This window comes from Acomys russatus, chromosome 5 (genome assembly GCF_903995435.1).
Source record: "Acomys russatus chromosome 5, mAcoRus1.1, whole genome shotgun sequence".
Taxonomy (NCBI): Eukaryota; Metazoa; Chordata; class Mammalia; order Rodentia; family Muridae; genus Acomys; species Acomys russatus.
Genome location: NC_067141.1, coordinates 26,306,227 through 26,323,895, shown reverse-complemented (window position 1 = coordinate 26,323,895; position 17,669 = coordinate 26,306,227). Strand labels below are relative to the sequence as shown.

Here is a 17,669-nt window from a genome sequence, read left to right as displayed (position 1 = left end):
ACCTTAGATAGGCCATTTGTGGCGCCAAGGTCATCTGGTGTTAGCTCAGGAGGGAATGCTCTCCCTCAGCTCTGCTCTTTCTGTCAACAGTACTAGGTAAACCAGGCTGGTCTCAATTTCCCAGAGATCATCCTGTTTCTACTGTGAGTGCGGTGATTAAAGTCGCTCATCACCATATCCAGCATTCTCTCCTGCTATCAGTAAATTAGTTTGCTTTCCTTCCAGCCCACTTCTGAATGCTGCTGTAGTCTCTTGAACATTTGTATATATGTGTATGTAGGTATAGTTACTATGTGCTGTGTGATATGAATTAATGTTAGCAACTAAGACCGGAATAGCGTCTGCAGGCTACCAAGGTAGGCAGGATTGTCTTGGAGACTGCCATCATTAAGACTGCTGAACTGTGTGAATTTATGCTTGCGCAATCAATTCTGACCTTATTGAAAGACACAGATGTGGGACTGGAGAGATGGCTCAGCAGTTAAGAGCACTACCTGCTTTCCCAGAGAACCTGGGTTCAATTTGCTGCACCCATATGACAGCTCACAACTGTCTGTAGGTCCAGGGGATCTGACACCCTCACACAGACGTACAATGGAGGCAAAACACCAATGCATATAAAATAATTTAAAACAAAAAAGAATGGCACAAACGTGTTCCTCTGTGTTTTTATCATAGGGCAGCCATGGTACAGTCATGTATCTGAACACCTGGTGGCCCTGCACTTGGGGACAGACTTGGAGGCTTGAACCCCTCTCCCTGGCCCGCCCACTGTTCCCTGAGCTTCCTGGGTGTGGATACGGAAGTGTGATCAGTCAGCTTCATGCTCCGCCACCATGATCTCCTTACCTGTTGCCATGTCGCCCACCACGAACGGTGGACTGCGCCCCACATGAACTATAAGCCCAAAACAAGCCCTTTCTCCCTCCAGTGGTCTCTGTCAGGATATTTTATCACAGCAACAGAGAAAAGGCTGATATATTGTTTATATAAGGTGGAGAGAAAAGAAAACAAGGCTCTAATCTCCTGACGTTACCAAGTCCTTATGAAATCAGGAGAGCTTGCTGGATGTGGTGGCGCATGCCTTTAATCTCAGCACTTGGGAGGCAGAGGCAGGGGGATCTCTGTGAGTTCAAGGCCAGCCTGGTCTACAAAGCAAGTCTAGGACAGCCAAGGCTACACAGAGAGACCCTGTCTCAAAAACCAAAACCAAAACAACAGCAGCAACAACAACAAAAAACTAAGTAAGAAAGAAAGAAACCAGGAGAAGTTCTTCTAGAAGCTTTAAAGCACCATTCTTGGTGAGAGGCCTGTAGTGTAGAGGAGGTCGTCAAGGTCTGTGCCTTTGTCTCCAGACTAGAGACCCAACAAAATGCAGCTGAGATGTGGAAACTTGTGATGTAAGATGGTGGCTGAGGGTCTGAGGTCTCTGGGCAGATGGTAGGCATAGCTGTGACATAAGAAGCAATTTATTATCTTGGCCAGGCAGACAGCACGCATCTTTATTCCCACCACTTGAGAGGCAGAGGCAGGTGGATCTCTGTGAATTTGAGGCCAGCCTGGTCTACATAGTGAGTTCCAAGACAAGTAGAGCTGCTCTGGATCAAAAAAAATTAAAAAATGAAGAAAGGTGCTGGAACGATGGCTCAGAGATTAAGAGCACTGGCTCTTCTTCTGAAGGTCCTGAGTTCAATTCCTAGCAACCACATGGTGGCTCACAGCCATCTATAATGAGATCTGGTGCCCTCTTCTGGTAGGCACATGTACATGCAGGCAGAACATTGTATACATAATAAATAAATCTTTTTAAAAAAATACCTTGACAGCCGGATGTGGTGGCACACACACTTGGGAGGCAGAGGCTGGTGGATTGCTATGAGTTCGAGGCCAGCCTGATCTATAACGTAAGTCCAAGACAGCCAAGGTTACACAGAGAAACCCTGTTTCAAAAAAAAAAAAATGCCTCAACATATATCTTTTTAAAAATATATCTTTTTAAAAATAAATCTTAATAAACAAATATTTTTAAATAGCACTAAATAATCATAGATATGCTCTCTAGCTTTGCCAGTTAGTGGCACTGGCCTTACCTGAGTAGACCTTTCTCACTTTCTCCCTCTCTTTCTTTCTTTCTTTCTTTCTTTCTTTCATTTTTGTGACAGTCTCACTAGGTAGCCCAGGCTGACGTCTCCCAAACACTGTGATTCCAGGTGGCCATCGTAGCTCTGTGGGTTGGCTTTGGTGTGTCAGTGTGTGTGTTGTCATTCTCCTGTATCCCTGCCACCAGGATGTGACAACACCTGCCTCCACCGAGTGTCCTTGTGTGCTGTTTGTTCTGGGTGTTTGTTTTGGGACAGAGTGCGAGTCAGCTTTAAACTTGTTTCCTAGGTGACTAGATGTGGCTTCGAGCTCGGCATGCAACACAGACTGGCCTCAAACCCTGGCAATCCTCCATCTGCCTGCCTCAGCTTCCCCAGGAATGGGAGACCACACCCAGACCGAACTCATCGAGCACAGGCCTGTTGCCAAGTTTGCCTCGCAACAAGTGTGACTGTTTCTGGTCTGCTTGTTACCAAGTGTGTACAAGGCACACTGCTTTCCCCAAACCATAGAAAATGTAACAGTCTCCTGCTGTGCCTCTCAGAGCTCCCTCCAGGACCATGGGATGTCTGAGGGTCTAACGATTCTCCTATGCAGACACATTCCACAGAGAAGCAATGTAGGCTCCAATGGTCACAGAGCTGGGCTCCAAGGATGACTAGAGACTAAAGGAGATGGAGGGCAGGAGAGATGAAGGCCTGGGCATGGAGAGAGGACCCTGGAGAGCTTGGTGTGGAGCTGTGAGATAGGGACAGGGGTGTGGTCTTCAGCCCAGGGCCAAGAGTCTTTAAGGAGAGGAAAAGGCCCAACCCTAGCAGAGAGCCTGCCAGAACATGGCTGGGACGGCCAGGACTCTCACCCAGCCACTCAGGGCTCTTCACAATGGGTCTCAGTCTCCTCTGATGGAGTGAGTGATGGAGGTGAAGAAAGGCTGTGGACAGAGCCAGGGGATCTGGCCCCTTCTGTGTTTCTGGGTACCCTAACTGAGGCTGTCAAAGAAAAGGGCAGTGACCAGGTTCATCCATGGTGAGTAAATAAAGGCAGTCCCTGAGCACCATGGGCAGATACACTTGAGGAGTAAAAAGGTCAGGCTTGTGGGCTGGGGTGGGTGATGGATGGGCTGGCACAGACCACATGGAGGGAGAGAGTGACCTCTAGCACCTGTCCTGTTCTCTAAGCTCAGGAGAGACTCTGTCCTCTGCTGAGGTCTCTGCAAACCATTTCTGTGACCCTCCCTCCTGGGTGGGTGGGGTGCAGCCAATAGGCTGTACTTCCTGGAGAAGACATGGGTCTTGGTGGGGCTTTGAGGGGATGCTTCCTCTGAGGTAACTGAGCCCTCCCCACAACCAGCCAAGGATTCTGCTCTGTGGGGAGAAACCTGAATGGGTTGTCAGAAACACAACCTAGACCCTCTCCAGAAAATGTAAAACTCTTTATTATTTTCTATTTTTTAAAAAAGAGTGCCCCTGTTCTGAGGTGGGGGAACCCCTAGGCAAGAAATAGAAACTGCAGTCAAAAGCTGTCATAAGACAGAGCGTGACCTGAGGTGTGGCGTGCAGGAAGGGGATCTCACGGATTTAGGCCGAGGCATACCCCTTGATTAGGAATAGGGGTCCTGGAGGGTGACCCTCATTTCCCTGGAGGAAGTTCCAGGTGACCCCAGCCTCTGAGAGCGGAAAAATGTCCTTCTGGCAGATGGCGCGTGACTCAGGAGGGATCTTCAACCTGAGACACAGTAAACTGAGGCTGGGAAGCTGGAAAACTGAGTCTGAGGGTCAGGCTGGCCACCCTGGTCCCTTACTGCTCCTCGGGCCCATCACCACCCAGAGCCTGCTCATAGGGACAAGGCCTGCGGCAGGGGCCAGCTGACTCCTCACCCTGGGACCCCAGCTGTGCGTCTTCCTCCTCTGCACAGTCCCTCTGGCCCTGCTCAGCCTCCATCTCACTCTCATCTGAGTTGTCCTCCTCCAGGTAGCGGTAGCCACGCACTTTGTGCTGTGGTTTCGGAATGCGCGGCTGTCTCGGGACCAGTCCCTGCTGCAACTTCTGCTCCATCCACAGGTATGAGGTTGCTGCTGCCACCAGGGTCACCAGCAACACTGCTAGCTTGGCCTGGGATCAAGGGAAAGGAGAGACACCATGCTCCTTCTTCTGGAGCCTTCCTCCTCCTCTACCAGGAGCCTCCTGGCTCTCCCTTCTGCAGTCTCCTCACCCAGGCAGATTCTGAGGACAAGGCTCAAATCCCCACACTGACTTTGAAGTCCCTATATTTCCAGCAGGACTCAGTTTCACAACCAAAATGGGGTCCAATCCCTTTGTCTCAGAGAAAACACGAAAGTGTAAAAGCAGGCCTGGCTTCCCTGGACCATAGTTGAATTATTCCCTGGCCTGACAGGACACAGGTGTGCATAGAGGCATACACCTGCAATCCCATCACTTGGGAAGGGGGTAGGGATAGTCTAAGAGTTCAAGGTTAGCTGCGATTATATTTTAAGACTATGTCTGGGGGGTGGAGATATATATATATACGTGTGTGTGTGTGTGTGTGTGTGTGTGTGTGTGTGTGTGTGTGTGTACAAAGGCCAGGCGGTGGTGGCACATGCCTTTAATCCCAGCACTCAGGAGGCAGAGGCAGGAGGATCTCTGTGAGTTCAAAGCCAGCCTAGTCTACAAAGCAAGTCCAGGACACTCAAGGCTACACAGAGAAACTTTGTCTCAAAAAACAACAACAACAAAACACCAAAAACAAAACAAAACAAAACAAAAACCCCAAAACAAAACCCCAAACAAATACATTTATATTTGCATTCCGATTCCTTGTTATTTCAATTCATTTCATTTCATTTTCTAAAAATTGTTGCACAAAGCTGAGCCTGTTAGTGCACTCCCATCATCTCGGCCCACAGAAGGCTGAGGTTGATCTTGGATACCTTTGAGACCATGACCCAAAGACAGACAAAGGGAACAAAAACATATGACAAGGACCTGCTAAAATGACGTGCTGGGGTTGGGAGCGGACTAAGAGCTTAAAGTACAGTTGATGGGTAGCCAGAATGGGCCTGAGGCCCATCTCCAGCACAGTTGGAAACAAAACAAAAGCTGGGCGTGGTGGCATCTGCCTCTAATCCCAGCACTTGGGAGGCAGAGGCAGGCGGATCTCTGTGAGTTCGAGGCCAGCCTGGACTACACAGTGAATTCCAGAGCAGCCAGAGCCACATAGTGTGACCCTGTCTCAAAACAACATAAAAATGGAGGAGCTCATTCCTACAGAGCCCCTGGGTGTCCAGAAGTCTAGAAACAGATGGTCAAACAACCCACAGTTCAGCTGGGTGTGCCCACAGGGACCAAGGCTAACAGGTGGAGCAGTAAGTGGGGTGATAGGTTAGGGTTTACCCTGTGGACTAAGTGGTCCTTGGCTAAGTGTCTGGCCTTTGGAAAGTGGTGCCTTTCAGGAGGCTTTAAAATCAGGGTCTATTTCCCAGTGAGGCAGGGACACCCGAACTTCACCTTCATGGGTAAGCTGGAGCCCAGGTACACAACGAAGATGGCCACAGCCTGCCACCAGTGATAGATAGTGAAGATGAAGTCCTGCCTCTCTTTGTCCTCATATAGGATGCCCAGGAGTGCTGCAGGCAGAAAGGGCAAGACTGGTAAGGAAGGAGTACCGACAGGAGCTGTGTGCCGATCCTTGCCTGGCCCCTAGTGGAGACTTTGGTTACTACACTGTTAAGACGCGCCTAGAGGTGCAAGATCCCTCTCCACCGAGCCCTGCCTTTGACCACGCCCCCACACGCCCAAGCAATGTGCCCAGCGTTCAGTTGCTGTTTCTCGAGAGAACTCCTTTCAGCAAACAACTTTCCACAAGTCAAGCCTAGAATGAAGTGGGAGGGGGCTATTTTCCTGAGGGATCGTCACAAGGTGGTAGAGAAACAGCGCTGGACAGACAGGGAAATGAGATGCCAGTGCTCAGGATGGGGGTGGGGTGGGAGGGTACTCAGGGATCAAACTACTTACTATAAGGTTGACGCCAGCCTGAGCTATATAGTGAGCTATGTACCTACCCTGGGCTATAGTGTAAGGTCTTGTCTTAAAAAATATTGAGTGGGCTGGAGAGATGGCTCGGTGGTTAAGTGCACTGTCTGCTCTTCCAAAGGACCAGGGTTCAATTCTCAGCACCCACGTGGCAGCTCACAGCTGTCTGTAATTCCAGTTCCAAGGGATTTGATACCCCCACACCAATGCACATAAAATAAAATTAAATAAAAATTGGGGCTGGAGAGATGGCTCAGTGGTTAAGAGCACCGCCTGTTCTTTCAGAGGTCCTGAGTTCAATTCCCAGCAACCACATGGTGGCTCACAACCATCTATAATGTAATCTGATACCCTCTTCTGCAGATAAAGCACTCATATGCAATAAATAAAATAAATAGAGCCGGGCATGGTGGCGCACGCCTTTAATCCCAGCACTCAGGAAGCAGAGGCAGGCGGATAGCTGTGAGTTCGAGGCCAGCCTGGTCTACAAAGTGAGTCCAGGATGGCCAAGGCTACACAGAGAAACCCTGTCTCGAAAAATCAAAAAAAAAAAATAATAATAATAATAATAAAAATAAAATAAAATAAATCTTTTTAAAAATTTAATATATATATATATTTGAAGAAGAAGGAAATGTTTGAGTGTGGTGGTGCATGCCTTTAATTCTAGCACTAGAGAGGCAGAAACACGTAAATTTCTATGGGTTCAAGGCCAGTCTGAGACCTATATGATGAATCCCAGGCCAGCCGAGGCTATATAGTGAGACCCTGAGAAAAAGAAACAGAAAAGAAAGAGTCCAGTTCTGTACCTACACCTTGGAGTACGGACAAGCACCTGCCACTCTTCCCCTCCCTGGGCCCTGGATTCCAGGATCTGCTTCCTGTGGCATGGAAATTATGCCAACATAATCCTTGACTGCTGGTATGTCTCCACACCCAGCCCTCGCCCACCCTGTGTGTCCACAAGATTTCACACATATTCCCCTCAGTGTGATGCCCACTGAGCATCACAGAACCCCTACATCCTTCCAGAATGTCCATGGGACTTCCCCGACCATCTCTACACTGTCCACAGAATTCTTTCCACCCCAGGTTATGCCAAGCAATCTCCACCTACCTCTACTATGTCCACAGAATGCCAGGGTAGATCCCCATAGGATGTTTACAGCCCTGAACCACCTAGAGGTGGCCACTGCCTGCCTGCCACCCCCAGACATGCCAGTTCCTAAGGCTGTACTCACTGCTAAGTCCGGTCTTGTTGAGGGCACTGCCCACACCCCAGAGGGCAGCCACGAAGTAAAGGATCCATCTGTGCTGGAGGGCTCGAGGCGCCGGGGCCCAGAAAAAGAGGCTGAGAGTGAGCAGCAGGTGCAGCCCTGCCCCAGCCACGAGGGGCACAGAGCGAGGTAGCCACAGTCCCAGCAGCCCCAGGACCGAGGCCGCTGAGGCACCCAGGCTGTAAGCTATGAGCAGGTAGGCCAGCCGCTCCAGCCCCACGGAGCACACGCCGTAGCCCTAAGGAGAAGAGCAAGAGGAAGACGATTGGTCCAGGCCCTTCCCACCCCAGAAGCCAGTTTAGGCCACACCTTGTCCTCTTATGGATCTCCTGGTGCTAACTCCCTTTAAGGCTGGTAAGAAAGGGCGGGAGCATCGCCATTCTAACTACAGAAAGTGGAAAGTGATTTGTTCAGGGTGAAAGGCAATGGGCATGAGAGAGGCAAGAGAAAGAGGGAATGGGATAATCCAGGTTACGCTTGTACCATACTTAGACACGTATATGCTGTGCAACTGAAATTCAAGTTTAGCAAGACGTCTTGTCTGTACTTACCAGGGCAAAACCAGTGCAGGCAAAGAGCACCTCAAAGCCGCTATAGATAAAGAAGGGCACCAGGTGGCGTAAGCGGAAGTCACGCACATGTTTGAAGGGCAGCTGGAAGATGTTGCCCCAGCCCACGCTACGCAGATCGATCTCCTCCGTGGGCCGGTAAGCGGCTCCACACAGGCCCAGCACCTGCAGACGGGAGCTGTGAAGGGACCATCAGCCAGGCATCCCGCCCTGGACAACCCCCACAGGTCTCAGCCCGAGACACCTCCCCCATCCCCCCATCCCCCCACACGCCCACACGGCTGCAATCCGATGCCAGGTGTGGTGGCAAACGTCTTTAACCACTGGGAAGGCAGAGGCAGGAGGTTATCATTGCGTTCTAGGCCAACCTGGTCTACATAATTCCAGGACAGCCAGGGCTACAAAAAGAGACCCTGTCTCAAAAACCCAAAAAAAAAAAAAAAAGAAAGAAAGAAAGAAAGAAAGAAAGAAAAGGGCTGTAGTCCCGAGGCCCCGCCCCGCTGCTGAATTTGCGGCACCCCCTCAAGACTTCAGCCCAAGGCTCCACCCCAGACACACCCAGAGGCCCCGCCCCGCTTTTCCGCACTCCCTTAGCCCTGTCTCTCGACCTAAAGCCATACAAACCACACCTCCCTGCTCAGGTCCCTCAGAGCTTCAGCTCTGCCTTCCAGAACTGCCCTCAGTCCTGAGTGACATTTGCCAGCCCACGAGCCTGGGTGGTGTTCCTAGTCCCCTCAAAGATCACAACCATCGCTGTAAGACCTGCGCCCCCTCTGTCCTTTTTCCTCTGGATCCCAACTCCATCCAGCCTTGGTCTATGGGGAACCAGAATTCAGTCCTGATTCTTTACTTTGGCTCCAGGCTTGCTACCCGGACCAAGCCCACATACAAGCAAGCGCTTACAGGTAGAGAACCCTTCGCTCCCACCCCCTCCTCCCCACCAACCCGAGCCTCACCAGCAGCATGGCCAAGAAGGCCACTGCCATGAGCACGCTCTCTACAACAATGAGGTTTCGGCTGCGAGGCAGGGTCCGTAGAACCGTCTTGTTGAAGCCCGTCAGGATGCCATAGCTCTTAGTGCCTGGGAAGGTGGGTGGAGACGCGATCAGGGTATACTGCAGCCAGACCACAGTAGGGACAGGGAAAGATTCTCCCAGCAATCTCCTTTGGAGTGGTGGTTTGTGAAGGGGACAGAATCCACCTCCCACCTCCAACCACCGCACCACGCAGCCCTGAAAGCTGAAAGGGAGGGGCTTTCTGAAGAGGGAAGCAGGCTTTGGAGGTCCTACCCCTCCCCCCAGGACTGACCGCAGCTCTTCACGTTGAACAGTGTGTGGTTCAGGTCATACAGGTAGTTGTCAAGGAAGTAAATCATGGGCAGCTGGGCGCATGCGAAGCTCAACTGTGGGCCAGAGGGCAGTTGGGATCAGAGCCCAGGGACAGAACCAAACAGGAGGTAAGATCTAGGGAGGGAGGGGACTGGACATGGCCTCTGGTGGGGGGAGCAGCAGCTCTCCCATCCCCTAGGGACAGCCCAGTAGCAGTGACGGGGTGCTCGTGGCAGGAGAACTGCCTCCTGATCACAGTGGACAGGGAAGAGGTCTCCATCTCCACAGGGAAGTAAGGTTTGGCTCGGGAGGGCTGGACTAATCTAGAATACTCCACCAGCCCCCACCTCCCCCCCCCCCGGGGTTTCCTGTAGCACTCACATGGAAGAAGCTATAGAAGATCGCCTGGAAAACCAAGAGATAGGGTGCGTGGGAGCCGCGTGGAGGCCGCTGCTGAGGCCCCTGCTCATCCTGCTCCTTATAGTGGGAGTATTCGTAGAACTTCTGGGACATCCTGCAGTACAGAGCGTGAGGGCGTTTCCCCACTCTGCCCTCCACCACACTTCTCCTTCCTGCAACCATAGCTATCAGCTAGCCGGTTTCGGTGGGGGAAACTGAGGCCCAGCAGAGTAAAAGGCTTGCCTGGGGGTCCCCAGCTACCGGTTCTCCAGCATCCACTCCATTGCCCGCCAGGCTTACCTGGTGATATAGTTACCCATGGAGGCCCAGAGAGGCACTATGGCCATGCCAAGAGCCACAGCAGAGGGCACCAGCGTGTAGTAGCGTTCCCAATAGTTGGTAGAGACGAAGAGGGCATAGATGCCCACAGCTAAGAACATCATCCACTTGGTACCGAAAAACCTGTACAGAGGGAGAGACATTGGTACTGAGGGCTGGGGATTGCTGTGGCCTGAAACCCTCAGGGCCTCAGGTCCTAGTCCCTAAGGCTGTGGGAAGTCAGGGGACTCCCTTGGCCTGGGAGTCAGGGGCGCAACAATGCAGTCTGAGAGATGCAGGCTGGCAGAGCGGCCTGTGCTCACAGCAGCGGCATGGCCCAGGTGTCTCATAGTCATTATAAGGATATACAACAAGAGGGCAGGCCAGGGAAGAGCACTCGTGCAGTAAAGCACTTGCTGAACAGGCATGGGGACCTGTGTTGCACCCCCAGCACTACTGTGAAAAGCCAGGTACACTGGCATACACTTGTAATCCCAGCACTGGGGAAGTGGGGGCAGGCAGATCCCTGGGGCTCACTGGCCAGCCAGCCCAGTCTAAGTGACAAGCCTTGGGACCAAGTGAGAGAGCCTGCCTCAAAAAAACCAAAACGAGATGGACCTCCAGCCTATACACATACCTACACACACATTAAATAAATAAATGTAATTAAAAAAAAAAAAAAAAGGTAGGGGCAGGAGAGATGGCTCAGTGGTTAAGAGCACTAAAGCACTGGCTGTCCTTCTAAAGGACCCAGTCCAATTCTCAGGACGCACATGGTGGCTCACAACTGGCTGTAACTTCAGTATCAAAGGATCCAACACCTCTTCAGGCCTCCAGGAGCACTAAGCATACACACGGCCTGGGATATATGAGATCCTATCTATAAGTAAATAAAGTCAATATATGACAGACACATTAGGGTAAGTGCTACAGCCCAGGGGTAAAGCACTTGCCTGGAATGCGTAACGTCCTGGGCTCGATCGCCAACAGTTGAAAAGGAAAACGAACAAACAGGCATACACAGCTAGTGGGTGTGAAGGCTACACAGCCCTTGGACAAAGCGGCATGGCGATTTGCTGGGAGACAAGCATATGGCTTTCAGCCAGGTCTCTAACCTGCTGACTACCACCTTCCCCTCTGTCGAAGCTGAAAGATTGCTTCATGCCTAAGGTAAGAGCAGCCACCCTGGCTGTACGATGGGACAAAATAGGGGCTCACTGTTAAGTGTCAAGAGGTATAAAGCTGGCCAGCCTTATAACATGTCAGTAGTCCCAGCACTCAGGAGGCTGAACCAGCAGGATTCTGAGAGTCAGCTGGCACTACAGGGTGAGACCCTGTGTGCAGGCTAGTTCTCTCTCTCTCTCTCTCTCTCTCTCTCTCTCTCTCTCTCTCTCTCTCTCTCTCTCTCTCTCTCTCAAAACTAGAGTCATTTGGGAAGAAGGAATCTCGATTGAAAAAAAAAATGCTCATCTTTTCAGATGAGCCTGAAAAGAAGCCTATAATGCATGTTCTAGATTGCCTCTCGATGTGGGAGGGCCCAGCTCACTTAGGTGGGGCCAGCCCTGGGCTGGTAGTCCTGGGTTCTATAAGAAAGCAGGCTCAGCAAGCCACGGGAGCAAGCCAGTAAGCAGCACCCTTCTGTGGTCTCTGCATCAGCTCCTGTTTCTCCATCTTCCCGCCTGGTTGAGCTCCTGCCCTGGCGTCCCTGGATGAGGGACCACAAGCTATAACACGAGACAAACCCTTCCTCCCCAAGCTGCGTTTGATCAGTACTTCATCATAGCAACAGAAATCCTCACTAAGACTCCTGTCTCCAAACAAACAAGCAAAGAGCCATAAAACCCTTTCAGAGTCCTTAAGCCTAGGACTCTAGGAAACAGCTGTGGTTTGGTTTGGTTTGGTTTGGTTTGGTTTTCGAGACAGACATGGTTTCACTGTGTAGCCTTGGCTATCCTGGAACTCTATAGACAGAGATCTCTCACGGAGTTGGGCCTGCCTCTGCCTCCTGAGTGCTAGAACTAAATGTGTACGCCACCATACCTGTTGAGGAGACAGCTCTTAGTTAACTTCAAAAGGAAGGCAGGGAGGCCTGGATGGTGTGCACATCTGTAATCCCTATGCTTGGGAGTCAATGGCAGGAGGAGCATCACAAGCTTGAGGCTAGCCTGGTCTACAAAGTGAGTGCCAGGCCAGCCAGAGCTATGTAATGAGACTTTGTCTTTAAAAAAAAAAAAAAAAAAAAAAGATAGGAGCTAGAACCCGTTCACCCTATGTACCCATTCAGGAGTCTCCACAGGCCGTGCGGGATTTGTGCAGCGGCCAGGAGGTTGGACCATAAATGCCCTGGAGCTTCATGAAGGCTCCAAACTGAGCCTCTGCCTAGCTAAAGCCCTTTCTGTCAGAACTGCCTTTCAACACAGTCATGGCTCACTGGGCTGAGGACCTGTGCTGTGCTGGGAACTTCACAGCTCCAGCCCAGGAAGTCACAGTGGGCCTGGTAGAAGGATGTCACCAAGCTAGAGCCTGCATGAAACCGAATGTGCAGCCAGGCAGGAAGGCGGGGAGGCGGCGGGGAGCTGGGGAGGGGGTAGCTCTCGGTTCCTCTTCTAGTAGGGATTTCCCCTTTTCCTTCTCACTCTCCCAGGCAAGCAAGGCCTCTCTGCAGTTCCAGGTCCCCTCCCTCCAAAACACCAGGGCAGCCTCATGGTCCAGCAGTCTCTGCGCCGGAGAAAGTCGGGGGAGGGGGTGGGGACGGCAGCTTTAGCACCTGATGAGCACAGGTGTGTAGAGCAGGGCAGCGATGGGGGTCACGTTGATACCCATCAGCATCTTGCTGTCGATGTCCGGCAGCCCCATGTTGCCGTACTTCACCTCCCTGTAGGTCTCGTCATAGTGCAGGATCAGCTGCATCTGCAGAAGGCCTGGGGACAGGGGGCATCGTGGAGGGCTCTAAGCAGCCCAGCTCAAAGCAACCAGAGGCCCATGTGGCAAGGCTGGCAGGGCGCCCAGTCACCTATGCGACCCTTTCCTATGCTCATCAGGTAGGGAGGAAAGATGACTATTGCCACCCACCCGCCTAGTCACTGGCCTGCAGGACACCCCCGTCCCCCCACCCCCAGCCCCCATCCTCCCTGTCCTAAGCGCACTCCACGGCAACAGTAGCTCTGACCCGGGAAGTGAAAGGGGAAGGAGGCCAGCTGGCCGCAAGGTTTCTCTTTCCCAGCTCGGGAGTGGAAGGGGGGGGGGGGTGGATGGGGGTGGCGGAGAGACAGCAGGGTTCGTAAGTCCGCCCTACCCAGGTAGACGCCGTAAGTGAGCGTGCCGCCCGCGCTGGCCGCCAGCACGTTCTTGATCACGCCGAGGCGCTTGCGGCGGTAGTAGCGCCGCTCCTCCTCCTCCTCGTTGTAGTTGGGGTACGCGCCCACCAGCTCGTCCAGCTGCGAGCCGATCACTAATCACACCCTGACTCCCCGGTCCTCCTGCCCCCACTCCGCCTCCCAGGAGTCTGGGTTCCCCACCCAGGGTCCTAGTTCCTATCCCAGGGTTCTCGCACCCTACCCCAGGTGTCTACCATCGTAGAGGCCCGATCCCCTGACCCAGAGTCCTGGTCCCTCTTCTCAAGATCCGTGTTCCCCACGCCCGGCTCCACTTTTCCCTTATCCGGAGGTGTGTCCTCACTCTGAGGCCCCGTCCCCCGTCTGGAGTCCCCGTCCGTCATTCCAGGGTCTGCGGCTCCCATCCTAGGGTCGCTTCCCCTCCCAGATGCCCTGAGAGGCAATGGGACCGGTGTCCCATTGTATTTCCCACCCTGCTCACCGGAGCCTCTGGCCCATCGGGAACTCCGAGCCGGTCTTCATCCCCTTGAGGGCCTGCGGTCCCTGCCACAGGGTAGAGCGGCGGCTCCGCCTCCATGGCCAGATAGAGACCTAGTGCTACCAGCGCTGTTCTGGACAGCAGCAGGTTGGTACTTCCTTCATCAGAGACCGCCCCGTCCAGTAGGCCCCACCCCGTGGACTGCCTCCTTACAGAAGTAGTGTCTGTGTGTGTGTGTGTGTGTGTGTTTGATGTGTAGGTGTAGTGTGGTGTGTTTGGTGCATGTGGTGTAGTGTGTGTAGTTTTTGTGTTTGTGTATGTGTATATATGTGTGTGTGGTTTATGTATGAGTCGTGGGGGGGTATATGTATGTGTGCGCAGTGTGTAGTATGTGGGTTTTGTGTTTATATATGTGTGTGTTTATGTGGGTGGTGTGTAATGTGTAGTGTATGTTGTGTGTGCATGTGTTATGTGTGTATAGTGTGTGTGGTGTGTGTGTGGTGTAGTATGTATGTGTGTGGTTTGGGTTGTTTTTGGTGTGTATGTGTGTGTATAGTGTATATGTGTGGCGGCATATGTATGTGTACGTGTGTGCATGTATGGTGTGTGTGTGGCGTGTGTACTGTGGTGTGTGTGGTGTGGTGTGTGTGTGTGGTGTGTGTGCATGTATGGTGTGTGTGTGGCGTGTGTACTGTGGTGTGTGTGGTGTGGTGTGTGTGTGTGGTGTGGTGTGTGTGTGTGGTGTGTGTGCATGTATGGTGTGTGTGTGGCGTGTGTACTGTGGTGTGTGTGGTGTGGTGTGTGTGTGTGGTGTGTGTGCATGTATGGTGTGTGTGTGGCGTGTGTACTGTGGTGTGTGTGGGTGTGGTTGTGTGTGTGGTGTGTGTGCATGTATGGTGTGTGTGTGGCGTGTGTACTGTGGTGTGTGTGGTGTGGTGTGTGTGTGTGGTGTGTGTGCATGTATGGTGTGTGTGTGGCGTGTGTACTGTGGTGTGTGTGGTGTGGTGTGTGTGTGTGGTGTGTGCCCGTTTGGTGTGTGGTGTGGCGGTGTGTACTGTGTGTGTTGTGGTGTGTGTGTGTATGTGTGTGTGCTGTTGCAATTGGTATGTATCTTGGAACCCAGCCTCAGGAGATACTAGTTCCAGTCTTAAGTCAGCCACTGCATGGCTTTGTGACATAAACCAATTCGAGTCTGGGTGATGGTGGCACACACCTTTAACACTTGGGAAGTAGAGACAGACAGATCTCTGTGAGTTTGAGGCCAGCCTAGTATATAGCGTGAGTTCCAGGTCAGCCAGGATTACACAGAGAAACCCTGTCTCAAAGACAAAAGACAAGCATAAATAATAAAAAGAAACCAATTCCATCTCTTCATCCCTCAGTTTACTCACACATAAAACATAGACACTTTCTATCTTGAAGGTGGCACATGACTTTAATCCCAGCATTTGGGAGACAGAGACAGGTGGATCTCTGTGAGTTCAAGGCCAGCCTGATCTACAAAGCAAGTCCAGGACAGCTAAGGCTACATAGAGAAACCCTATCTCAAAAACAAAAAACAAACAGACAAACAAAACACACACACACACACACACACACACTTTACAGGACTCCTTGGGGTGGAGTCTTTTTTGTAGCTCTCAATATCAGAACATGAAGCCATCCTGGTCAGGGATATGAACCGCTGTTTCCCATCTGGTTTCTGTGACTTTATTGTCTTCAAAGCTGACTGCTTGCCAAGTACCCCTCACGGAGAGTATCATACCTAAAAACAAACAGGTGAGTGGATAGGGGCGGAAGCATGGGGACAGGCTGAATTTGCAGAAGCTTCAGGTTTTTGAGTGGCAGGTTTTCTCCAGGTGACAGAGGGCACTGCTCTGAACCAAGGAGAAAGGTGGGCTCCTGCAGCTTGGTGCCTACAGCTCTACGAAAGGAGCAAGAGTGGGGGTGGGGATGTAGCTCAGTTGGTCAGGTGCTCCCTACCATGAGCAGAGCTCTGGGTCGGTCTCCAGCACTATGTAACTGGCTGTGGCTGTGAGTACCAATAAATCCAAGATACAAGAAGTGGAAAAAAGCTGGGTGTGGTGGCGCACACTTTTAATCCTAGCACTTGGGAGTCAGAAGTAGGCAGATCTCTGTGAGTTCAAAGCCAGCCTGGTCTACAAAGAGAGTCCAGGACAGCCAGCCAGGACTACAAGAGAAACCCTGTCTCGAAAAACAAACAAACAAATACAACAGAAAACAAAACAAAACAAAAAAGCAGCAGCAGAAGAAGTGGAAAAAAGAGAATCAGGGTTAAAGGCCATCCTGCTACATCCTGAGTTTGAAATCAGAATTGATTACAATACGAGACCCTGTCTTTAAAAGAAGGAAGAAAAAGAAAGAAAAGAAGAGGAGAAGAAAGCCGGGCGTGGTGGCGCACGCCTTTAATCCCAGCACTCGGGAGGCAGAGGCAGGCGGATCGCTGTGAGTTCAAAGCCAGCCTGGTCTACAAAGTGAGTCCAGGATGGCCAAGGCTACACAGAGAAACCCTGTCTCGAAAAACCAAAAAAAAAAAAAAAAAAAAAAAAAAAAAAAAAAAAAAAAAAAAGAAGAGGAAGAAGAAGAAAAAGAAGAGGAAGGGGCAGTGCCAGAGGTGTGGGGGCATGGAGGAGGCAGGAGAGTGGGCATACAGTGGGCACTAGGAAGCCTGGAGCTGAGTGGCTGCAGCCAGAGTGGACACCAGTGCAATAATGAAGTCCATGTGGTGGCCGTGGTAAGCCTCGGGGTGAGTGATCACAGTGCTGGGAATGGCAGTGGACTTTGACACACCAAGAGGATGCAGTCTTACAGAATTAAGAGGGCAAGTGTGAGGTACAGTGAAAACATAGCAGCTGAGATGGATGTGTATTGCAGGGAGTGGGCTCAGAGGGCAGGGAGTGGAAAAGGCAGTGTGTGTGTGTGTGTGTGTGTGTGTGTGTGTGTGTGTGTGTGTGTGTGTCCTCTCAGGAGTGCACCCTTCAATCATATTGGCAGAGGTCCCTGTGTGCCAGGGAAGAGGCCAGGACCATGTTGCTAAAACCTGTGTCCTCCTCTCAGTCAGCCACTGATTTAAGGACGGAAATGAGACATGGCTCAGCCAGTGGAGATGCTTCCTGCCAAATCTGAGTTCAATCCTGGAGCACCAAAGAGTACAAGAGAATGATTTCTATGGGTCATCTCCTGACCTCCACAACACGACGTGGCACTCAAACACTCGAGCACACACATGCACACACACACACATACACACACACACCCCACTATACCCATGTACACACACACCACTATATACATTAACACACACGCTCCACACCACACATCACACATACATACCTCTATACACATGTACACACACATACACACCACATACACACATGCATACACACCACACATGTACACACACACACCACTATATGCATTAGCACACACACACTTTATACCATACACATGTATGCGCGTGCACGTGTGCATGCACACACACACACACACATTCAGGTGGATTGTGAAACATCTGTCAGAGAGCTTTAGGCTGATAGAGGTCGCCTAGGTAGGTACCCAGTGTGACCTGCAGAACAGAGAACTTGGCAATTCTGTCCCTGCCACCTCTAGTCAGGCCATGACAGCTCAAGATGACACCCCAGTACTGGTGTCACCAGTACTATACCCCACATGCTTTCCAATACCTTCTCTACAATAACATTTCATGGGTTTTTTTGTTTTTGTTTTGCTTCTGGGGTGGGGCGTGGGGATTTCAAGACAGAGTTTCTCTGTGTAGCCCTGGTTGTCCTGGAACTCAATCTGTAGAGCAAGCA

General features: G+C 51.5%; 1 protein-coding gene across 2 annotated transcripts; it reads right to left on the bottom strand.

The window, feature by feature from the left end:
• Positions 1-3,572: 3,572 nt before the first annotated feature.
• On the bottom strand, positions 3,573-14,005 carry Unc93b1 (unc-93 homolog B1, TLR signaling regulator). 2 transcript variants are annotated; one of them, XM_051145779.1, is made up of 11 exons: positions 13,840-14,005; positions 13,319-13,460; positions 12,791-12,944; positions 10,006-10,167; positions 9,688-9,820; positions 9,287-9,380; positions 8,935-9,059; positions 7,961-8,143; positions 7,374-7,647; positions 5,608-5,726; positions 3,573-4,212 (listed from the first exon to the last, which is right to left on the bottom strand). In XM_051145779.1, exons 1-11 carry the CDS (start codon positions 13,933-13,935, stop codon positions 3,898-3,900), a joined length of 1,797 nt encoding a protein of 598 aa, XP_051001736.1. In that variant the 5' UTR covers positions 13,936-14,005; the 3' UTR covers positions 3,573-3,897. The 2 variants fall into 2 exon arrangements, with proteins under 2 accessions (XP_051001736.1, XP_051001737.1); XM_051145780.1 differs by lacking the exons at positions 3,573-4,212; positions 7,374-7,647 and having other exon boundaries at positions 5,610-5,726.
• Between the last annotated feature and the right edge of the window lie 3,664 nt (positions 14,006-17,669).